The sequence below is a fragment of the Apis laboriosa genome, unplaced genomic scaffold (assembly GCF_014066325.1).
Source record: "Apis laboriosa isolate Shangri-la unplaced genomic scaffold, ASM1406632v1 scaffold46_cov150, whole genome shotgun sequence".
Taxonomy (NCBI): Eukaryota; Metazoa; Arthropoda; class Insecta; order Hymenoptera; family Apidae; genus Apis; species Apis laboriosa.
The window spans coordinates 1012597-1030799 of NW_025223399.1; the positions used below are offsets into that span (position 1 = coordinate 1012597).

General features: G+C 39.7%; 2 protein-coding genes across 5 annotated transcripts in view; one reads left to right on the forward strand and one right to left on the reverse strand.

The window, feature by feature from the left end:
• Positions 1-4566, forward strand: part of LOC122716514 — a 176736-nt gene extending 172170 nt beyond the window's left edge. Inside the window, exons 1-5 of one of the 2 annotated variants that reach the window (XM_043939672.1) lie at positions 2416-2545; positions 2646-3017; positions 3116-3260; positions 3331-3698; positions 3777-4566. In XM_043939672.1, coding sequence (XP_043795607.1) covers positions 2528-2545; positions 2646-3017; positions 3116-3260; positions 3331-3698; positions 3777-4250 — 1377 coding nt within the window. In that variant the 5' untranslated portion in view covers positions 2416-2527 and the 3' untranslated portion in view covers positions 4251-4566. Of the gene's footprint in view, positions 1-2415; positions 2546-2645; positions 3018-3115; positions 3261-3330; positions 3699-3776 lie in introns of those variants that run through there. The other variant, XM_043939673.1, reaches the window with a different exon arrangement.
• LOC122716510 (WD repeat-containing protein 47) overlaps positions 1-18203 on the reverse strand; it is a 64362-nt gene that overhangs the window by 40095 nt on the left and 6064 nt on the right. For 2 of the 3 annotated variants that reach the window (XM_043939669.1, XM_043939667.1), the window contains exon 2: positions 475-1174. In XM_043939669.1, coding sequence (XP_043795604.1) covers positions 475-1155 — 681 coding nt within the window. In that variant the 5' untranslated portion in view covers positions 1156-1174. Of the gene's footprint in view, positions 1-474; positions 1175-12293; positions 12403-18203 lie in introns of those variants that run through there. The other variant, XM_043939668.1, reaches the window with a different exon arrangement.

The following is an 18203-nucleotide window of genomic DNA, read 5'->3' on the forward strand; positions in this document are numbered from 1 at the left end:
GAGGTATCACGAGTCTCATGGTGATACGACAATTAAATAATTTATGAATATATCGTACTCTGATCATCGGACACGATTACCTGCTGTGATATTATGAGAATTTATATACATTCCACTGAGAAGTATATTTGTTACGACTAGTCGAAGAACATTCCACAAATTATAATCCAAATTATCCAAATTAAAATATTCAAAATATACTATATAAATCAGTACTACTATTCAATACTATTGTCTATACAATTACTATTATTATTATCAATTCTTCTTATCACTTCTATCGCGGATGCGAAGAATAGTAACGATGGAAACAAATGATGCGACCATCAGACTCGCATTACTAAAATATCTAGATAGAAGTACACTTGACACAACGGCGCGCGTGACCTGAAGGAGATTTCGTTAGAAACACGCGTGGCAGTCAACGCGTTAAACAGAGATCGAAAAGGTTAGCGGGATAAATTAACAGAATACCTGCTCGCTCTCCTTGGAGCCGGTAGCTTTGGCCTGGCAGTAATTGACGCACGACTCGTACAAAATCCCCTTGATTATCAGCTGTATGAGCCGATCGTTTTTCGCGGAGGTGACCGGATGAGCTGGGTCGGTGCTCTTCCTGTCCCCGGGGAGAAACTTCTCCACCAACGGATGCACCTCTCGAAAGCATTGAACTCTGGCGTTGCTTGGATTCCAATCCTTGTACTGGAGGTGGTCGGTGAGCCGCGGAAGGGTCAACAGCAGGCACAGGCTGCTGTACTCCTCCTTGGACGGAGCGACCTTCTCGAGATCGCTCAAAACCTTGACCACCTCCTCGACCGCGTTGTCCACGCTGCCGTTCGTCCCGGCGGCGATGAAGTTCGCCTCGGACTTGATGCAGAGCAGCTCCACGTACTTGTGCCTGAGGATCGAGTAGGTGAACTTTCTCATGTCGAAATCAGGGAGCGCCTCCAACGGCTGGATGAACTCCAGCACGTCGTCCCATTGGCCGTCGAGGATCAGCTGGCGAAGGAACAGGACATCGTCGCTGTACTGGCCGTTTATCACTCCGGTTTCTCGTTCCAACGAGAGCTGAGAGATGTGAAGGTCTCGGCTGTGGAGGAACTCCAAGGTTAGTCGTACCACATCCTCCTCGCGCAGCGTCAGGTGCGCCGCCGGCATCACGTACCGAATACGCAACCTGGACAATTCCAAACGGAATAACAACAGGGAATTACAGCCTCCGTCTGTATGCATCGATCGTATCGAAAATCACGGTTATGATATACTTAAAATTGCGTATCTACGTCATTTTTTGTTTTTTTCTTTTTTTGCTATACATTGCTGTACAACAGTGTTTCGTTCGCCGTGTTGATCGACTTTTATTTCTTTTCTTTTCTTTTTTTTCTTTTTTTTTTTTTTATAGAAAATTATGGAAAATTATATTTCGAAACGAGACCTACATTATATAGATTGTATGGAAGCAAGAACGTTAGTAGGTCGATGTCGAAATTGCGATCGCTCGATTCGTAATTTAATACCGGTCGATAATAAGTAATAATAATCGTAAGGTTCGACGCATCACGATCTGATTCACCGGAATTGCTGTTCGAACGATGCGTGGTATTGCAAAACTGAAATAATGCCGCGCTCGCAAGGAATGCGAAATCTCGCGAAATCCTTCCTTTTTCCAAGTTCGTTGCACTTCGAGGCCACCGGCCCTGCTGACATGCCCTGATTGTCGTACGAACTGGGTGGATAGATTCGGACGTTGATCAGCTATCGCTGTTAAACCATTCTTTTCGATCGCAATCTCGCGTCACGCGTATTTCCAACGTTTCGAAAATCGGCGAAAAGAGTTGCTTCTCGAATGTTTTCAGCAACAAAAATTCGAATAAAGATTGGAATAAAGATTCATGCAGATGCTTCTCGGCCCAAAATCGTGGAAAGAAGAAACTTGATATTTTCCACGATCGTAAAATCCGCTACTTTATATTCCCCTTGAAATCTGTTTCTCTCCAACTTCCTACGAACGATGGGGCGCGAACGATGTCGGAGGATGGGGTGGTAAGGGGAATATTATCGATTGCCCGCTCCATATGGCGTCAAAAGTTGTCTTCGAAACGAAATTCTCGATCAGGGGACGTTTGTGAATTGCGAACCCTCCCGTTTCGCAACTGGAGTTGAGTGAAAAGTGATTCCTCCTACACGTTGACAAATTCGTCAACGGTAAAAATATTTCTTCCTGTTTGTTTTTCTTTCTTTCTTTCTTTTTTTTTTTTCTTTTTTGCCAGATGGACGAAGTTACGAGAATTTCATAAACGAATGACCCATAAAAAAGCTTCCACGAATTTGGCAAATTCGTCCAAGTAAACGCAAATTGGCCTGGCAAAAGTGCGTGCCACGCGAATATACATATGTGGCATCAGCAACTTTGCGCGTTAATTTATGTGTTCGTAGCCGAGCGCAGTGCAGTTTCGATCGAACCTTTAAACGATCAACACCAAGAAGAATAGTAGTAGTAGTAATAATAATAATAATAATAATAATAATAATGGCACAGTTGGCGACGGTAAGATTTCCTCTCGATCAATTCCATTTGTTTTTCGATCACAATTCCACAATTCGTAGCAGAGAAATTTCAATACAAAAAAATATTATTTTTATTCCAGTTCGTAATGGCTGTTTTGTTAACCGGCCAAGTTCTAGCCGACATCATAGTGCAGCCTGGATACGAGCATTCTGCGCAACAACGCGTAGCCACGCAACCCCCTGAAACCGTTCGACATTCGGTTCAACAGGATAATCAACAACAAGATCGTCAACAAGAGGAATACGTGGATCCGGGCTATCATTTGGAACTTCATCCGGTGTACGGAAATTCGTATCACGTTCCCAGCTACGCGGTGTTGCCGATGTATCCACATCCAGGCGGAACGATGCCATCGATGTCGAAGGCTGCTTACAAACGATTACTTTCCGCGTTGGGCATCACCGAAGTACCTGCCATCGTTCCACCTCAATATTACCAATACCTTCCTCCGGTGAGCACGCACCCACTACCGCCTCCATCATAATTTTTTTCTTCCCTTTCTTTCGAAACAGCTCGAAACAGACTGGATTAACTGGATATTTTTCTCAGGCAGTACACAGTAGACGCAAAAGGTCCAACACCGAGAAGCTCGATAGTGCAGGACAGGGGAATAAACATGATGAAAATGATGTGGCCGCGAAGCCGTCCCTGAACGACGACGCTATGTCGGTGGTCGATTTGCAAAATCAAGATGGTAAGATACTGATTTTTATAACTTTATTACGCCTTTCATATACGAGTATATAACGAGTTGGTTCGAACAGAGAAGCGCGTGAAAGCTCGTCACAGCGTCACTCTGTTGGGATTGAAACCGTCGAACATGCGCCCCGTGCACCAACAGTATCGCACCTACGACCCCCAACAAATGGCGGGAGGTCAACAAACCTTGTCCCAAGCGAATCCGCAAGAAACGTCGCAGCAGCAACAAGCCGCAGCTACCCCTTCGCAAACCTCGAATCCCGATACCGAGAACGTTCAACGCTCGATATTTTTGCAAGATCACGTGTCCCAGCAACCGCAACAATTTAGGCTCGAGCAGAGAAAGTTCCCCGAGCTGAGACCGCTTTCCGCCGGTCAATCGTCGCCAATCGTGGCGAAATCGGACGATCACGTAGCAGCCCGAACCTCCTTGGTGAGAATAGTAACAATTTTTGTGCGAGAAAAATTATTGAAATTCGATGATAACAGATTTTCCTTTCTTGGTTCTCAGCTACCCAAACACTCCGGAGTTAATAACGAGGAGATAGTGGGTACAAAATTGGGGGACATCTACAAGATAAAAGTGGTGCAGAATTTGCATCAACACGGGCGTGGAAGAATGACGGAGAACGCGCCGAAGGAGGATGTCAGTGTGAATTTCATTAATCCGGGCAACAACAATAAGGGGATCGATAAGAATAATTTGGCAACGGTGCAAGGTGGCGCGGAGCAACCCCTCGCGGTGCAAACTGGTACAGAGCAACTCGTGCAAGTTTATCAACTTCCGGACGAGTTGGGGACAAACTATGTACAAAATCCTCAATACATCGTCCTTCCTCAAACTTATCCCGTTAACTACGTCGGTAATTACGTTACCGACAATTATGCATCGACCGTGTATCCGTATACGCCTCTCTACTCGCCGTACAAAATTTGTTTCGAAAGTCCCGACAACCTACAGCCTATCGCGTATCAGTTAGTTTAAGTCCTTGATTTTGCAAATCAAACCGATCATTTGGTAGTTTAGTTAGCGTTGTATCTACTAACGTGGACGAGAAAGTTCGTTACAACTTGTTTCTTCTTATTTTTTATTTTTCTTTTTTTTCTCTCTTAGATCGGGTGAACCGATTCTTACGATTTTTTAATTGTTTCGTTGGTCTTTCAAAGAGATCGTCTTGTTCTTGAAACGCGTTACGAACTTTTCGTCGACGGTAGTAGTATTCTATAAGATGGTATTTTATATTTTTCTACAAATATCAATATCGTCCATATCTGTAATGTAACGATAAGAATTGGATCGATATTTATTTAATAAAACCTCGTGTGTTTGTTATACCGATTCCATAGAAAATATATCCTGTTTCTATCTTCTTTCAACATAATCGTTTTTAAATCGTGCAATTTTCAAATTTCAGCATGAATCGTTCGATCACAGAAAAAATTGAATTTGAGAAGAACTTTTCGTCGAGTTTAATTTTTTCGTTTTCAGCGATCGAGCGCTCGATTTTTTCTTACGAATTTTCGCAAACACGAGCGAGCTTTCGTTTTCGACTCGGCTCGTTTCTCGTCGATTGCGGAAAGATTTCCCTCCCATTAAGTCGACCTCCCTCCTTAATTAGTATATTAACGCCAAAGGCGACAAAGTTTCGCGGAGAAAGCGAGTTGCGGTCGAGCGACAACCGTGCGACTGAACGAAAATTCAATTTCAGACAATTTTGCCGGGGGCGTTAATTGACCCGAACGGAGAGAGCGCGCGAGGAGAATCGAAGGCTTGCGACCGGAAAAGGAGGGCAAACACTGATCGAGCAATTTCTGATTCCTCGACCCAACAACTTCTCTCTTTCTTTCTCGCATCACCCGCCATCCTCTGTCCCCTCCCTTTCTTGCAAATCGAATGCAATTCCTTCGAAACAGCGAAACTCGAAGGGAGCGGGCTCACCCTCGTCGAAAGTGCAAACAACGAGGATAAGGGAATTAACTCTTAAATGTAACGAAGTTGGACAGAGATACAGCGTTTTTGGATAGCGAAGCAGTAGCAGTTTTGATGTATTGGAAATTTAATAATTGTGGAAATTCTAGCTTTTGCGAGACGAATTGGAGAAATTTGTTATCCGAAGTGCGAAAGAACACGGGCACCGGGGTCCTGAGAGATGAGCACGTGCGATTACGCGATCCGTATATGGGGTGAGAGAGAACGGGGATAAAGGCTGCGTTCACCGACGCGCTTTCACGTTGCGAAGAAGTAAGAGGAGGAGAAACGAGCCGAAACGTGGAAATTTTCGGTGAGAGAACATTCCAGGGCACCGTGCGAGATTAATTTTCGCAGAGAGGGATACGCGTCTACTTACTTTTTGCTAACCGACCGAATTTAATTTCCTTTTGAAGTGAAAGGAAGACGAGGAATATTGGACACGGAGAGCGATATATTCGCGTTGTCAAGGAGAGACAAACGGCCGATTTGAAGGGAATCGGAATGTTTTACGTTTGTCCGTGTGATTTAATAATTGGTTGGTGGATTTCGCTGTCAATGCGAATAAAGACCTTTCGTGGATATAGAGATGTTCGACGTTCGCATCGATAATCCTTGAAAACCAACAACAGATATTTTCACGGAAGAATCTTTGACTTCGAAAGAATGTTCGAACAGCTTCAATGAGAACATCGATAAAGAAGGTCGAAAATATTTTGGGCAAGTAGGCTTGTATAACTTGGAATATCTATATTTACAAGTAACAGTATATATCTATATTTATAAGTAAAAGTAATAGTTGGAAGAAATGGTTGAACGAATCGTTTCGATTATTACTTATTCTTTTTGTTCGAATCGTAGTTTACTTTTTAATTTCCTTTTTAAATCGGGTAATAATAAGCAGCTTTATCGTTCGTTACAAAGCGTAATAAAAAGATAATAGGAGAATAAAAAATATTAATGATGGCTTGGAAGAAAGATATTAGTTAGAGATAAACGATGGAATTGCTTAATTAATAAGATCGAATAATGATCTTATATTTACTTTTTACGAGAGAGTCGTAAACTCGTGTCGAGAATATGGTAGCGATAAAAAAAAAAAAAGCGTCAAGACGTTTAAAATACGTTGTAAAGTTGTAAAACGAACCGTAAAAGATAATACGAAGCTATAAGCGAGTAATTATCGACACTTCCTGCCGTATAATCGAAACTAAATTTCGTAGCAAACGAAACGGAACGAAAGCAACGTTTTCCGTTTTGTTCGCCACCGCGACGCGTTTACTCGACTTTCATTGCCCGCCAAACAATTGAGCGTTTTAATTTCACCGTGATCCTTGTATTTCGATCTGAAACGGCACGAGACTGCCAATTCTTCCCTCCACGATTGGATAGGTTACGTTTGCTTTTCAAACGATGCGGTTTTTTTTAGAAGCCCGAAAAAACTGAAACGTCAATGTTCCTTCTTTTTCTTTCTTTCTTTTTTTTTTTTTGCGGTAACTGTTCCGAATTTTTATTTACCGAGTTTGTTCACAAAACGCTTTCTATATATATCGCGTAAACATCGAATAGAAGCTTTTGGAATTGGAATATAACGTTCCTTTTTTTTTTTTCTTTCTTTCTTTCTTTCTTTCTTTTTTTTAATAATAAGGGATAAAGAGAGAAATAGTTAAATTGCACAGCGAGAGAAAATATAATTGAAGAGAATCGTCGGACAAAAAAAAAAAAAAAAAGAAAAAAAAGAAAAAATGCAGTAACGAACAAAACGGTGAACGTATTGAAATATAACGTTGTGCTGAATTGAATGGCCAGACGCCATTATCAATAATGGGTAAATGGAACGAAAGTTTCACCGATGAAAGTTTTTTTTTTTTTATAACTTCAACTTTTTCAACGCGCGTAACAATTTCGCTATGCAAATTAAACAGCCGACAGTTATTCATAAACGTTGCTCGACTACTTATTAAGAAAAAAATGGCTAATTGATACGAAATCGATGGGGGGAAGCGGCTTTTATCGAGCGGAAATTGCGAATCATCCGCAAATTGTTCCACCACATTTACCATCCTACAACGGCCGATACAAGCTCACCGTTATTCTCCGTAACAAGTGGCTTCGAACGACTATAATTAGATGCTAGTTAAGGAGGGGATAGATATTTTGCCAAACAAACTATCGATCGATATTTTTGTTATCACTTGCAAGAAATTATTGCGTATGAAAGAACAATGAGAATCATAAACTTCTACTGTGTTCAATTATTATTATTATTATTATTATTATTATTATTATTATTATTATTATTATTATTATTATTATTATTATTATTATTATTATGCACGAGTTTTTCGAAAAACATCTTTCTTCGAACGGTTACTTTCAAAAAAAAAAGTGTCACGAGTTCGTTCCCTCTTTCCGAATCCAACTTTTTCCAATGTTTCGAAAACGTAAGATAAGAAAAGAAGAGAAACGTTGTTCAACATTTATTTTCGAAGTTGGAAACGCGAGTTAAAGGGAAAAGAAAGAAAAAAAAAAAAGAAGCTCGATTCCACGAAACATCGCGTTGGTCCAACCATCGCGAGGAGCAAACAGACAAAGAGGAAAAATCTCCCGTCGGCTTTCAAAGCCCGCTGGTAGTTTCTCCATCTTTTCGACGCTGGCTGCTGCGTTAATGTCAGAGAGCCAGATCCTTTACTATCGGTGTTTCTCGGCTTCTCGCCGCGTTCGCGATTCTTTCAGACGTCCACCAATCGGCCATCGCGACGCTACGTGCGCGCGCGATTCAAATGGCCGGTTAATTTATTTGATAATCCTCCCCCCTCTCCCCATATGGAATCAATATCCCCGTTTATTCTCGTTCTATTAATAATAAGTCAGACGCGAGAACGATGAAAGACGTTTTGCTTTTTCCTATACTTATATACTCGGCGATATTCAACGATCGAGCAACGTGAGAAGCTGTCCTCGTTCAAGCGAACGAAAATAGAAACGTTACTCCTACGTCGAGTTTCACCTTGAAACGTAATTATTATCCGAATGTGTTTGATAATCGTAAGAAGAAGATTTTTGTCGTCACTTCATGTCCCCCCTTGCTAACTTTCATGCAATCCCCTTTAACTCGAAACTTTGATCATAATAAAAGAATCAGCTCGCGTGAATCCGCAAAAATCTCTGCGAAATATTCCAACGTTAATATTCGAGCGTCCGCCAGCGAAACAGTTGAAAGAACTGTCCAACGCAGATTTCCAGAGAGAAAGAAACTTTATACCAACTATATATATATATATTCTTTAAATTGTGAATTTCCACGATCCACATCAACAAAATAAAAAATTCCTAAATCATACAGAATCATTGTTTCGAGAGAGAGAGAGAAAGAAGCCAAAAATATTTGTCATTCTTCTGGCCGATAATTCGCCACAAACGCCTGAGGAAACGTCTGCACGTGCATATGTATGCACGTAGGAAGCGTGGTCGGTGGCCGAGGCCTTATCTACAGGCACGATTTACACCCGGAAGTCTGGAAGAAGAGGCCGGCGAAGCTTTCCCGTAGTAAAGCGAGGTATCCCCAACATCGAAACCAGACACTCGTAAAACTCCGTTGAAATAATTAGCCTTCTCCTCGCTCACGTGTCACGGAATACGTTAGGCGTAGGTACAACGCGGTTCGGTTTTCCCTCGAGTCACGGAATATTTCGCAGCGAACGGGCGCGGGCCATCGATTCGCTCCGTTTACTCGGTCACGTTTGGTCCGCGGGTGTAACGATTCACAAAAGGGTATCCGTCTCGTCGCCGTTCAAAAACCGCGGCGGTGGTTTTCTTCGCGATCGTGCATGAGTAAAGGAGCCATTACCCGGCCCGTAATGGAGGTATTCAACCAGCTCACCTTTGACCCGAAAGCTCGTGGTACCGGTACGCGTTTACTCAACGAGATAGCCACCGGTCACAACTTTTTCCTTCCTTTTCAAGCGACACGAATTCCTTCCTCCTCCTCCTCCTCTTAGGCGAGCGTGCACACGTCGAAAAACTCTCGTTTCAACTCGTTTGAGGGCAACCGTGTCCCGCGTCGACTGAGCGTCCAATTAATAATTTTGATATCGGTTTCAATAATTTTGATATCAGTTTTTATGTAATTATAGTAATCACGATTGGAGAGAATAACGAAAAAGAGATGGCACGGTATTAAAATGTATTATATCGGGATCTTTATCACAGGCAGGGGATGAATCATCTTCGCTTTCTTGGAAATCGCGATAACGGTTAAATAAATGCGTGGCAACTAGAAATTGTTGAGACGCGAAACTTTCTGTCGTTGCACACTCGTGGTGTGATTAATTCCTCGTGGGTTTCTATCAATTCCCCGTTTCCGTTCTGGGGAATTTAATTTCTTTAATAGGAGATAGAAAATTTTGAAGAAAATCGATGCGCGTCGAGATTCGAGATTCTCTTAGAACGATGCAAAATAGGTTAATCGCTTTGGAAAGGCTGAGAACGAGCCAAATCGATATCTTTTAACTATGGGAAAAATTGCTTTTCCAAAAACTCGTGATTCGATGATATTTTCGATGATATCCTTGAACAAGTTTTTTAATTTGGCAAGTCTTCAAACTAGAATCGTCAACGAAGAGATTTAGAGTTTTTGAAGAATACAATTCTTCGAAAGTGAATGAAAATCGTTGTAACGATATTCGTATAGGTTGCTAGAATCGTCGAGGCTGTGATCAAATGATGATTCGAAAGAGGCTAACAGTTGCAGAGGCAGGGTCGAACGTGTGGGAAGTGTTCGATCGTGGGAAGCAGAAAAATGGCAAGCACATTGTCGAGTCGTTTCTTAATCGTTTATACGATAAAATAGAAAACTAACACGAGCAAGAAACTCTGCAAAAATACTCGTCGTTTTTTCGAGCAATTTCACAAAATAATTATATAAATAAAATATATATAAAATCTGTCCTAATGTTATTCATTTAAAGAAGAAAGTAATAAAAAAATTATTAAAGAATAATTTTAGTTATCTCAGTTTTAAATATTTTGTGTCGAATTATCTGGCAATTCTTGTTTTAATAATATTAGTATTCTCAATTCTACGAGACAATTATTATTCACGCGACCACTTCGACGAAATCAAGCCAAGATTAACTAACTAATCATCGTTCTTTCGCGTGCATAGAAAGAATGACAATGTAATTCGTCAGCATGATGGCGGAGCATCCACTCTAGTGCAATCAACGATGCTCTTTTGTTTACCAAGCCCCTACTCTAAAAGTGCAGTGGGGATCGTCGAAATTTTTCATTGCAAGCGAGAAGCGAACCTGAATTATCCGAAAAGAGTTTGTCCACGGATTAATCCATAATCAGATTATGGATTCAGTTCAGATTACTTCTTAATATAGTGTCAATTTTTATACGAAACACGAGTGAAGCAACATTTTCAGCAACAAACTTTTTTTCTTAAATTTTCCGAATCCGAATCTTCCGATAATATCATTATTTTAAAAATTATCGTTTCTCTTTTCTGTCCAAGTTATTCCATTTAATTTTCTACTTTGCCGTTTCTACTTCATAGACGGCGATTTAGTTTTCTTCGATGAAAAAGAAGGGTTTTAAACGTGGCCTTGCTCTTGGGGTGGATCGAGGCCCACTCGAATACGGCCGTGCAGCGCCCCTTACTTTCTAACGAGTCCTCGCCGCCCTCGTCCATTGTCTCGCTTACGCGAATCAGCCCCGCCGACGTGGTCGATAAAGCGCGAAAGTAGCTCGCCGCGATTTATCAAACCGTCGCCAGTCCCTATACAGACGAAGGAATCGAACGAAGCGGATGAAGTTGAACTTGAAGGAACTTGAAGGATCCTTGGATAAATTTCCGTAAAATTAATCACAGTCTTGAAAAAGCAGTCGTAAAAGGGGGCCGTATTTTGAGTCATCTCTGATCAAACGTTTTCCTGATCAAAAGAAAAAAACTTTGCTATATAATAAACGTTTTGAAATTATTGCAAACAACAACAAATTATTACACACGTTACGTACGATGTCGAGCGTCATATTTTCACACACCACTAACCTCGTAACCACTGGTCGATAGCTAATTTAATTCTACCAAGTTATGACATTGACACCGGATCTCTGGAGCGAGAAAAATCGGTGAAATATCGCGCAGAAAAAGGTACCCGGGCAGAATTTACACGGGACATGGTTGAAACATTACGCTGGGGAGCGACGCGTAGGGGGACGCATGTATCACCTCCAGGTACGCAGAAACCGCGACGCTTGCAAATCTGTCGGTCCGCATCCCCCGTGCAATCATTCCATCGTTTCACGAGTGAATGGCCCCCTAATACGGTCGATAATAGGCCACGTCGAAAACAGTTCGTCGTTGCTCGTACGATCGTACGTGCAAAACACGTGATTACATAAGCGGAGATTGATTATGGTATGTGGATGGAAAACAGATTTCGCGGTTTATCGTGTAAATCGCTCGTTCATTCGAACGGATTAGAACGAGAAAGAATCGTTACGGGAAAAACGCCTCTATGGAGGAAAAGAAGAGACGAATTAACGTATAATACTTGTTATGTGGAGTAGAACGATTCACGCGGTGTTTCGCAAGCCGGTCTTCATTAAAACAAATTAACCTTGCATCGTCTTGTCTATACGGGGAATGGAAGGTCTCGTGATACTTCGTAGTTTCGCGTACGGAAGTCGTATGTACACAACGACTCCTGACTGAAATAGAAACTGTATTGGGCTGTGATACCGTACGACTACCGTTCCTGTTATTTGCAACCATGATTACGATCAGAGATATATCCGTGTGATTAATCGTTTATTCCTAGTCGATTAATATTTAAATATGATAATAGATATACGTATATTACAAATATTTCTCTATCGAAATTGACGAGTCATCCCAATTTAAATTTTACCAATATTGCGAGAGATTAACCTTATATTTCGTCTATTCCAATTGATATGAATTCTACGTAAAATCGAATTCGATCAACGGATCGATCAATGGAGATTAATCAATTGCTTTAATAACGATTAAAGAAGATACGTATTTACTTCCTCTTGATCGTCTGCTTGCACGCCGTGGACATTCACGTAACACGTAAGGAGGTCGAACGGCTCACTGAAACAGGCATCACACACAAACACACACGCGTGCGCGTACGAAGTGGATCTTAGGGCAAACGGAAGCACAGTACCGGAAGCACGTGGCCGAACTGTACGAGCGACGTCGCACGATACACTGACTGGACGCCTAGAGTCCAATCTCTTCTGCGACGGCGCCCGTCTCCACGCAGACCGTCGCACGCGTCCAAATGCCAGCCGAAGATGAATGCTATCTCGAAACTCGAAACTGCTGAATCGCCTGCCAACGCTTTGTGTACTGTTCGAACGCCTCGACACAATGTTTCCAAACGAGCCGAGCGTCCTACCGACGTGTATTTACTTTACACGTTCGAAAACGATACACGAATTTCTAGAAATATTTTAACATTCGATTACTTTGAAAAAAAGGCGTAGAAAAATTTAAATAATCTTTATTTCTGATTTTCATTTTAATTCTATCGTCCATTTTTAACGTTAATATCGATGGTGTTGATTTGGCGAGTAATTTTCCTATCGTAAAATTACGATTGAATAAAAGGAATAAAAGTAGACGATATTTTTTCGTTAAATTTTAAATAAAAATAGAACTCACGCAACGTGGTACAAGTATAGGTATATACATATGTGGAAGATGGTAGAACGGAAGAGAATCGATCTCCAGAGAGTCTGGCTATTGGTGTAAGTGAAGGATAAAAAATATCTCGATTGCGTCACTGGAGAATTCTTGAAATACGAATCCATCACGTGGAAAAAAAAAGTGTAATTAATGCTGGAAAGTAATTTGATGAAAGATGAATTTATATATCGAATATAGTTTAGTAATGATTAAATTTATTCTTGTCTGACATAAATTAAAATTTAATTAAAAATATTTCAAAATATTTGAAATAAATAACTCATAAATAAGCTATAATGATTATATATAGCTTTTATATATCATCGTGTTATTAACAATTAAAAAATAATCTCAACGTTTCGTACTTTCCAGACACGTATATTTTTCCATCTCTATTTTAATTAATGTTACTTTATCTTGTAAATTAAATTTTTACAACTTTGAGTTATATAAAAATTATACATTTGTACATTTTAATTCGGATCAAAATTATATCCGAGGCAAATCGTATAATGAACTCGTAATCATTAATAATCTTGCAATTCTTCCGGAAAGAAAAAATTAATTTAACAGAGTGTTTTCTTTTTCTTATATTAAATTCTAGCTTCAATTAATACTACAAGAAAATATAGATATTTTCTATCATCGCCGTAAAATTTATCGAAGCCTTGAAATATCTTCGAAAGAAACCTTTCTCCCATTGCGTTGTCTCGCAATAAAGAAAACTCGTGCCTCGATTCTATTGTTCGAAATTTATAAAATTATCGAAATTTACCCGTTTACCCTCAAAGAAAATAGATTCGATTAAATGACTACCCTTTTTGCGCGCTGTTCCATCTAGTCAACTACGCCGACTATTTGTCGGCCGGAAGTGCTCGACACGCACAGTTCTTTAACACTTCGATTAGCATACAGCTATTGCAATAAGCAGATATTACATCCTTCCGTTCGTTCAGCGATCAGTAAAATAATCGTAATCGTTTCATCTAACAATTTTTTTTTTCAACTTGCCGTTTTTTACGACTCATCCATCATAAATAGAAAGTCTAAATGCGAAACAAAATGTGATAAGCATCTCGTGAAAGGAAAAAGATAAAAAAAAAAAAAAAAAAAGAATAAAAAAAAAATTAATCGGCAAGTCAGAAAATCCTATAACCTAACGAATATATTCGTTTCGTATAAAATATACGCTTCGAGTTGAGAGAGAGCGAAATAATCGTTTGATCGAACATTAATCGTAACGCGTTAAACTGGAATTCCGTAGCGAATTATGAATCAATTTCTTTGATCGTTTCAACGTTTACTGTGAACAATAGAATTACGCGGTGTGACGTATACGAGATAACGTCGTATGCTAATTCGAGTACATAATCAAGACGTAGCCCTGCAAGTTTTCGCTCTAAAAGAGGATTAAAATGGTGGCCGCCTATCTAACTTGCGTCCCATACGATCTCACATTCCTACGATACACGCGACCCACTGTGAAGGAATCGCAACCTCATTCGATATAAATGTCGGTCTCTCGAGGAGAATATCGAAATTCCACGAGTGCAAAATTACACTGTCGAGGGAAAATTATGACCAGAAATAAAGAATAACGTTAATCCAAACGCATTACAACTCACGTACGCACAATTCACGATCGATGATACCATTCGCGATTTCATTCATCGTGTCATGGTGATATATGAAATGACGAATTTTAATAACGAATTGTCATCGATTTGCCCGTCCGTTATTTTAATCCCATATGATAAAACGGAGAAGAAAGTTCGGTGTTACAAGGCTTTCCAAGGTTAAAGAAGAAAATGCGGGAAGAAGCCGGATAATCTCGCATAAATGAAGACACGCGGTAGGCGCACGTTCGTGTTGCCAAGAAGTTCCACGTCTGGTTTAGAAAATCAGATTACTTCGTGTATAAAATACGTGCCCCGAAAAACGTATCGACTTCCTCTCGAATCGTTCCTCACTCTGTTTCCAAGTGACGAGCATGTTTTATTCATGTTTTGCCATTTATGGTGGTGGAACGTCGAGAAAAAAAAAAAAAAAGAAAAAAATCTACTATCGTTCGTTTTTCGACACGGATTTTAATTTTTCGCGTGTCGCTCGTCCTTCGCGAGAAAAACGGATTAAACGGAAATGGAAACAGAAATCATTAATAATTACGTAAGAGCAGAAATTTCGATCGAGTGAAAACGAAATCGAAATCTGAAATGCAAAGTCCAAGTTTAAAATGATGGTAAACTAACTTTCTTATTTACTCGATATAACGGTATCAATTTAAATAATTCACGAACAGAGATCACAGAGAAACTTTTTTTGACAAATCTAGGACGAAAATAAAAACAAAAATCCTTCGTGTATCTTGATACTTAATAAATTGAAAACACGATTTCTTATTTCACTTTCTTTTAAAAATTATCTTTATGATCAAATAATATTCTTCGTCGTGAGAGGTAATTCTGTCCATTCGGGTAATTTAGGATATTATACGGTTTTTCTTGCTCGAAACGACAAAAACAACTTTCAGTTTGTTGAATTTTTAACCTTAATTGTCTTCCACGAGTGCTAGAATTGGGAAAAGCAAAGTTACCAAAACTCGATAAATTTACCGTTTCAATTTTCTCTTCGTCTCAAATCCCTCGACGTTTCATCCTTTCACCCTGCGAAAGATCAGACGATTCGAACATATTTGCCAAAATTATTAATTACCTACATAATTCGCGTATAATTTTCATCGTGTTATTAATCGTGTTGCAAAATTAACGAATAAACGGAATCTAACGTTCAACCACCTCGTGAAATTATGCACTATACTTCTTCACGAGGCCATCTCTTACGTAATTAATGTAACTTATGGTCTGTGGTTTTCCTATTATAATTCATTAGACAACCGGCACGGTGAAGCATGGGACATTTCTCATGTTGTGTAGCGGTCCACGTGACCTTTCCTTGACTTTGACTTGCACGTTACAAAACATTTGTACTCGAAACGAAGTTCCATATATATAAGAAACATATTGACTCGCAGGCTTAAATATTTTTATCTCAACATTTCAATGAAACGACTCTTCAAACATTTATAAAATAAAATAAACGAATAAAGCAAACGCGAATTATACGAATTAATTACGATCTCTTTTTTTAATCGAAGTCTTTAAACGACATTCGTTTATAGATGCACGATAATACGAGGAATTATTTACGGGCAGCTATCGATGACAGGTTTACGATGTGAAAGTAAGACGTGCTAAAAAACTAATTAATAAAAGAGATTCGAGCAAACGATAAATGGTTATTTCGATAATTTAAAACGAGAAAGACGTGAAAGAAAAACGTGTGCAAGATTTAACAATGATTTTAACATGAAATACGGGGAGAAAATTTCTGGAGAAAAAAATCGCTGGTTCCGAAATATTTGCATTGTACAATGGGGAAACTCGATTGGAAATATTAATCAACGAGAAGAGAGAATTCATTTACACGTTCAATCGAATCTGTGGAGAAATTGAATCTCGAGCGCATTAACAATGAAAACAGAGAAATAAGATGGAAGTTTCGGTGTTGATTTAAAGTCGAACAAAACCCAGGAACGAGAAATTAAAACTAATTATCGGAAACAACGTTTTTTAAAAGTCTTATTGAATAGTTAATTTGTGTAATAATGCGTAGATAATTTTATGCTCGAACTCGAAATATTTCGCCTCTAATTTCAGCCAATTTTCCATTATTATTTGATAGATTAAACGAGATTAAAGCGAAAAAATGATTATATATATATATATATATATATATATATTTATATACAGTTTTACGCCGATATATCCACGAACAACGATGCTTCGTGGAGCAACGTCCGTTCCGGACTGCGTGTTTTCTTTAATTGACCGTGTGCTTTTCCTATCTCCCTTCAACCATCACGCTCACTCCTTCCCCCCCTCTTCGATGTTTTCCTCTTTCAAGCGTTGAAGCAAGCAGCGCAAGCGGTAAGTTGCTTTTTGATTACAATTTTCTTCTTCTTTAATATGATTAATAGCGATCGACGATGAAATTTAATGGACAACGCGAGTTTAACGATATAAAATTCTGAGAAAAACCATTATATGCATCAACCTACATAGTACACGTCGTGTTTATAAATCAACGCTTTTCCAAAGCCCGATACATCAAACGTGTACGGTGAAATTTAATTTTTTCGACTGAATATAAAAATGTTTGTGTTCTCGCCATCGTTGTTTACATTAACTCGGTACGAAAAAAAGAGAAGAGGGAAAGAGAAGAGAAAATGAACATCTCGCAGGATTCTTCGCGATTTAAAAGAGTTTCGTCCGCGTAAGAAGTTCGCGAAGCTTCCCTCCCGCAACTTCGCATCTTCAAACCTTATCAGAACTTCGCTTAATGTCAAACTTCTCCGACAAAGCCTCATAACAATGAAGCGTCTGAAAGTTGTTCCTTCCCGAGATAGAAGTCATCGTGAATCAACAGTTAACAATCCAGTTCGCGCGCCTCTCAACGAGACTAATAAATAAGAAGGCGAATCAAAGTCAAGCTCTCTATTCATACGATTCATAAATGACTTTTCATCGACTAGAATTTCCTACTTTCGCGATTGATGTTATTTAAATCGTCCAAGCTAAAAGCAGAGCGAAGGAAATTATGATGTAAAACGTTGGCAGCCGAGAAATTATCGAGCACAATTGTGCCATTAAACCGGGCTCCTGGCGTGCGTAATCGTCAAATAAGTTTTATCAATGATTCATGATCTCGGAGTTCCGTCACATCGAACGAATATTTTAACATCTCTCTCTCTCTCTCTCTCTCGCTCGCTCTCTCTCGCCGTTAGCAACCGACACCTCGCTATAAGCCGTCGAGATAAGCAATACTGAGAAATTCCCGCGTTCCGAATAGCTTCCCATCGACAAATGACGCATTTAATGTAATAAACTCTCGCCGAGCTGTAATCGAGCTCGACAAAGAAATACTCGACGGATTATTCTTTCGTATCCACCGTTACTTCGAGACGATTAAAGCAACGTCGCATTTGGAAAGTTGAATCGTTCGCTATCGATACCGAAAGCTTCTTCGTTCCGACCGACCTTCGAACGGAGAGAGACAAAGTTTTGCGCATCGGTTGAAACGGAAGGAGAGAAGGAAACAAAGGAGCGAAAGAGGCCAAGTTCGTGAGATTTCAGGTGAGATCGTGACTACGAATCACGATCGAATATAATGTACTTTCGATCGTT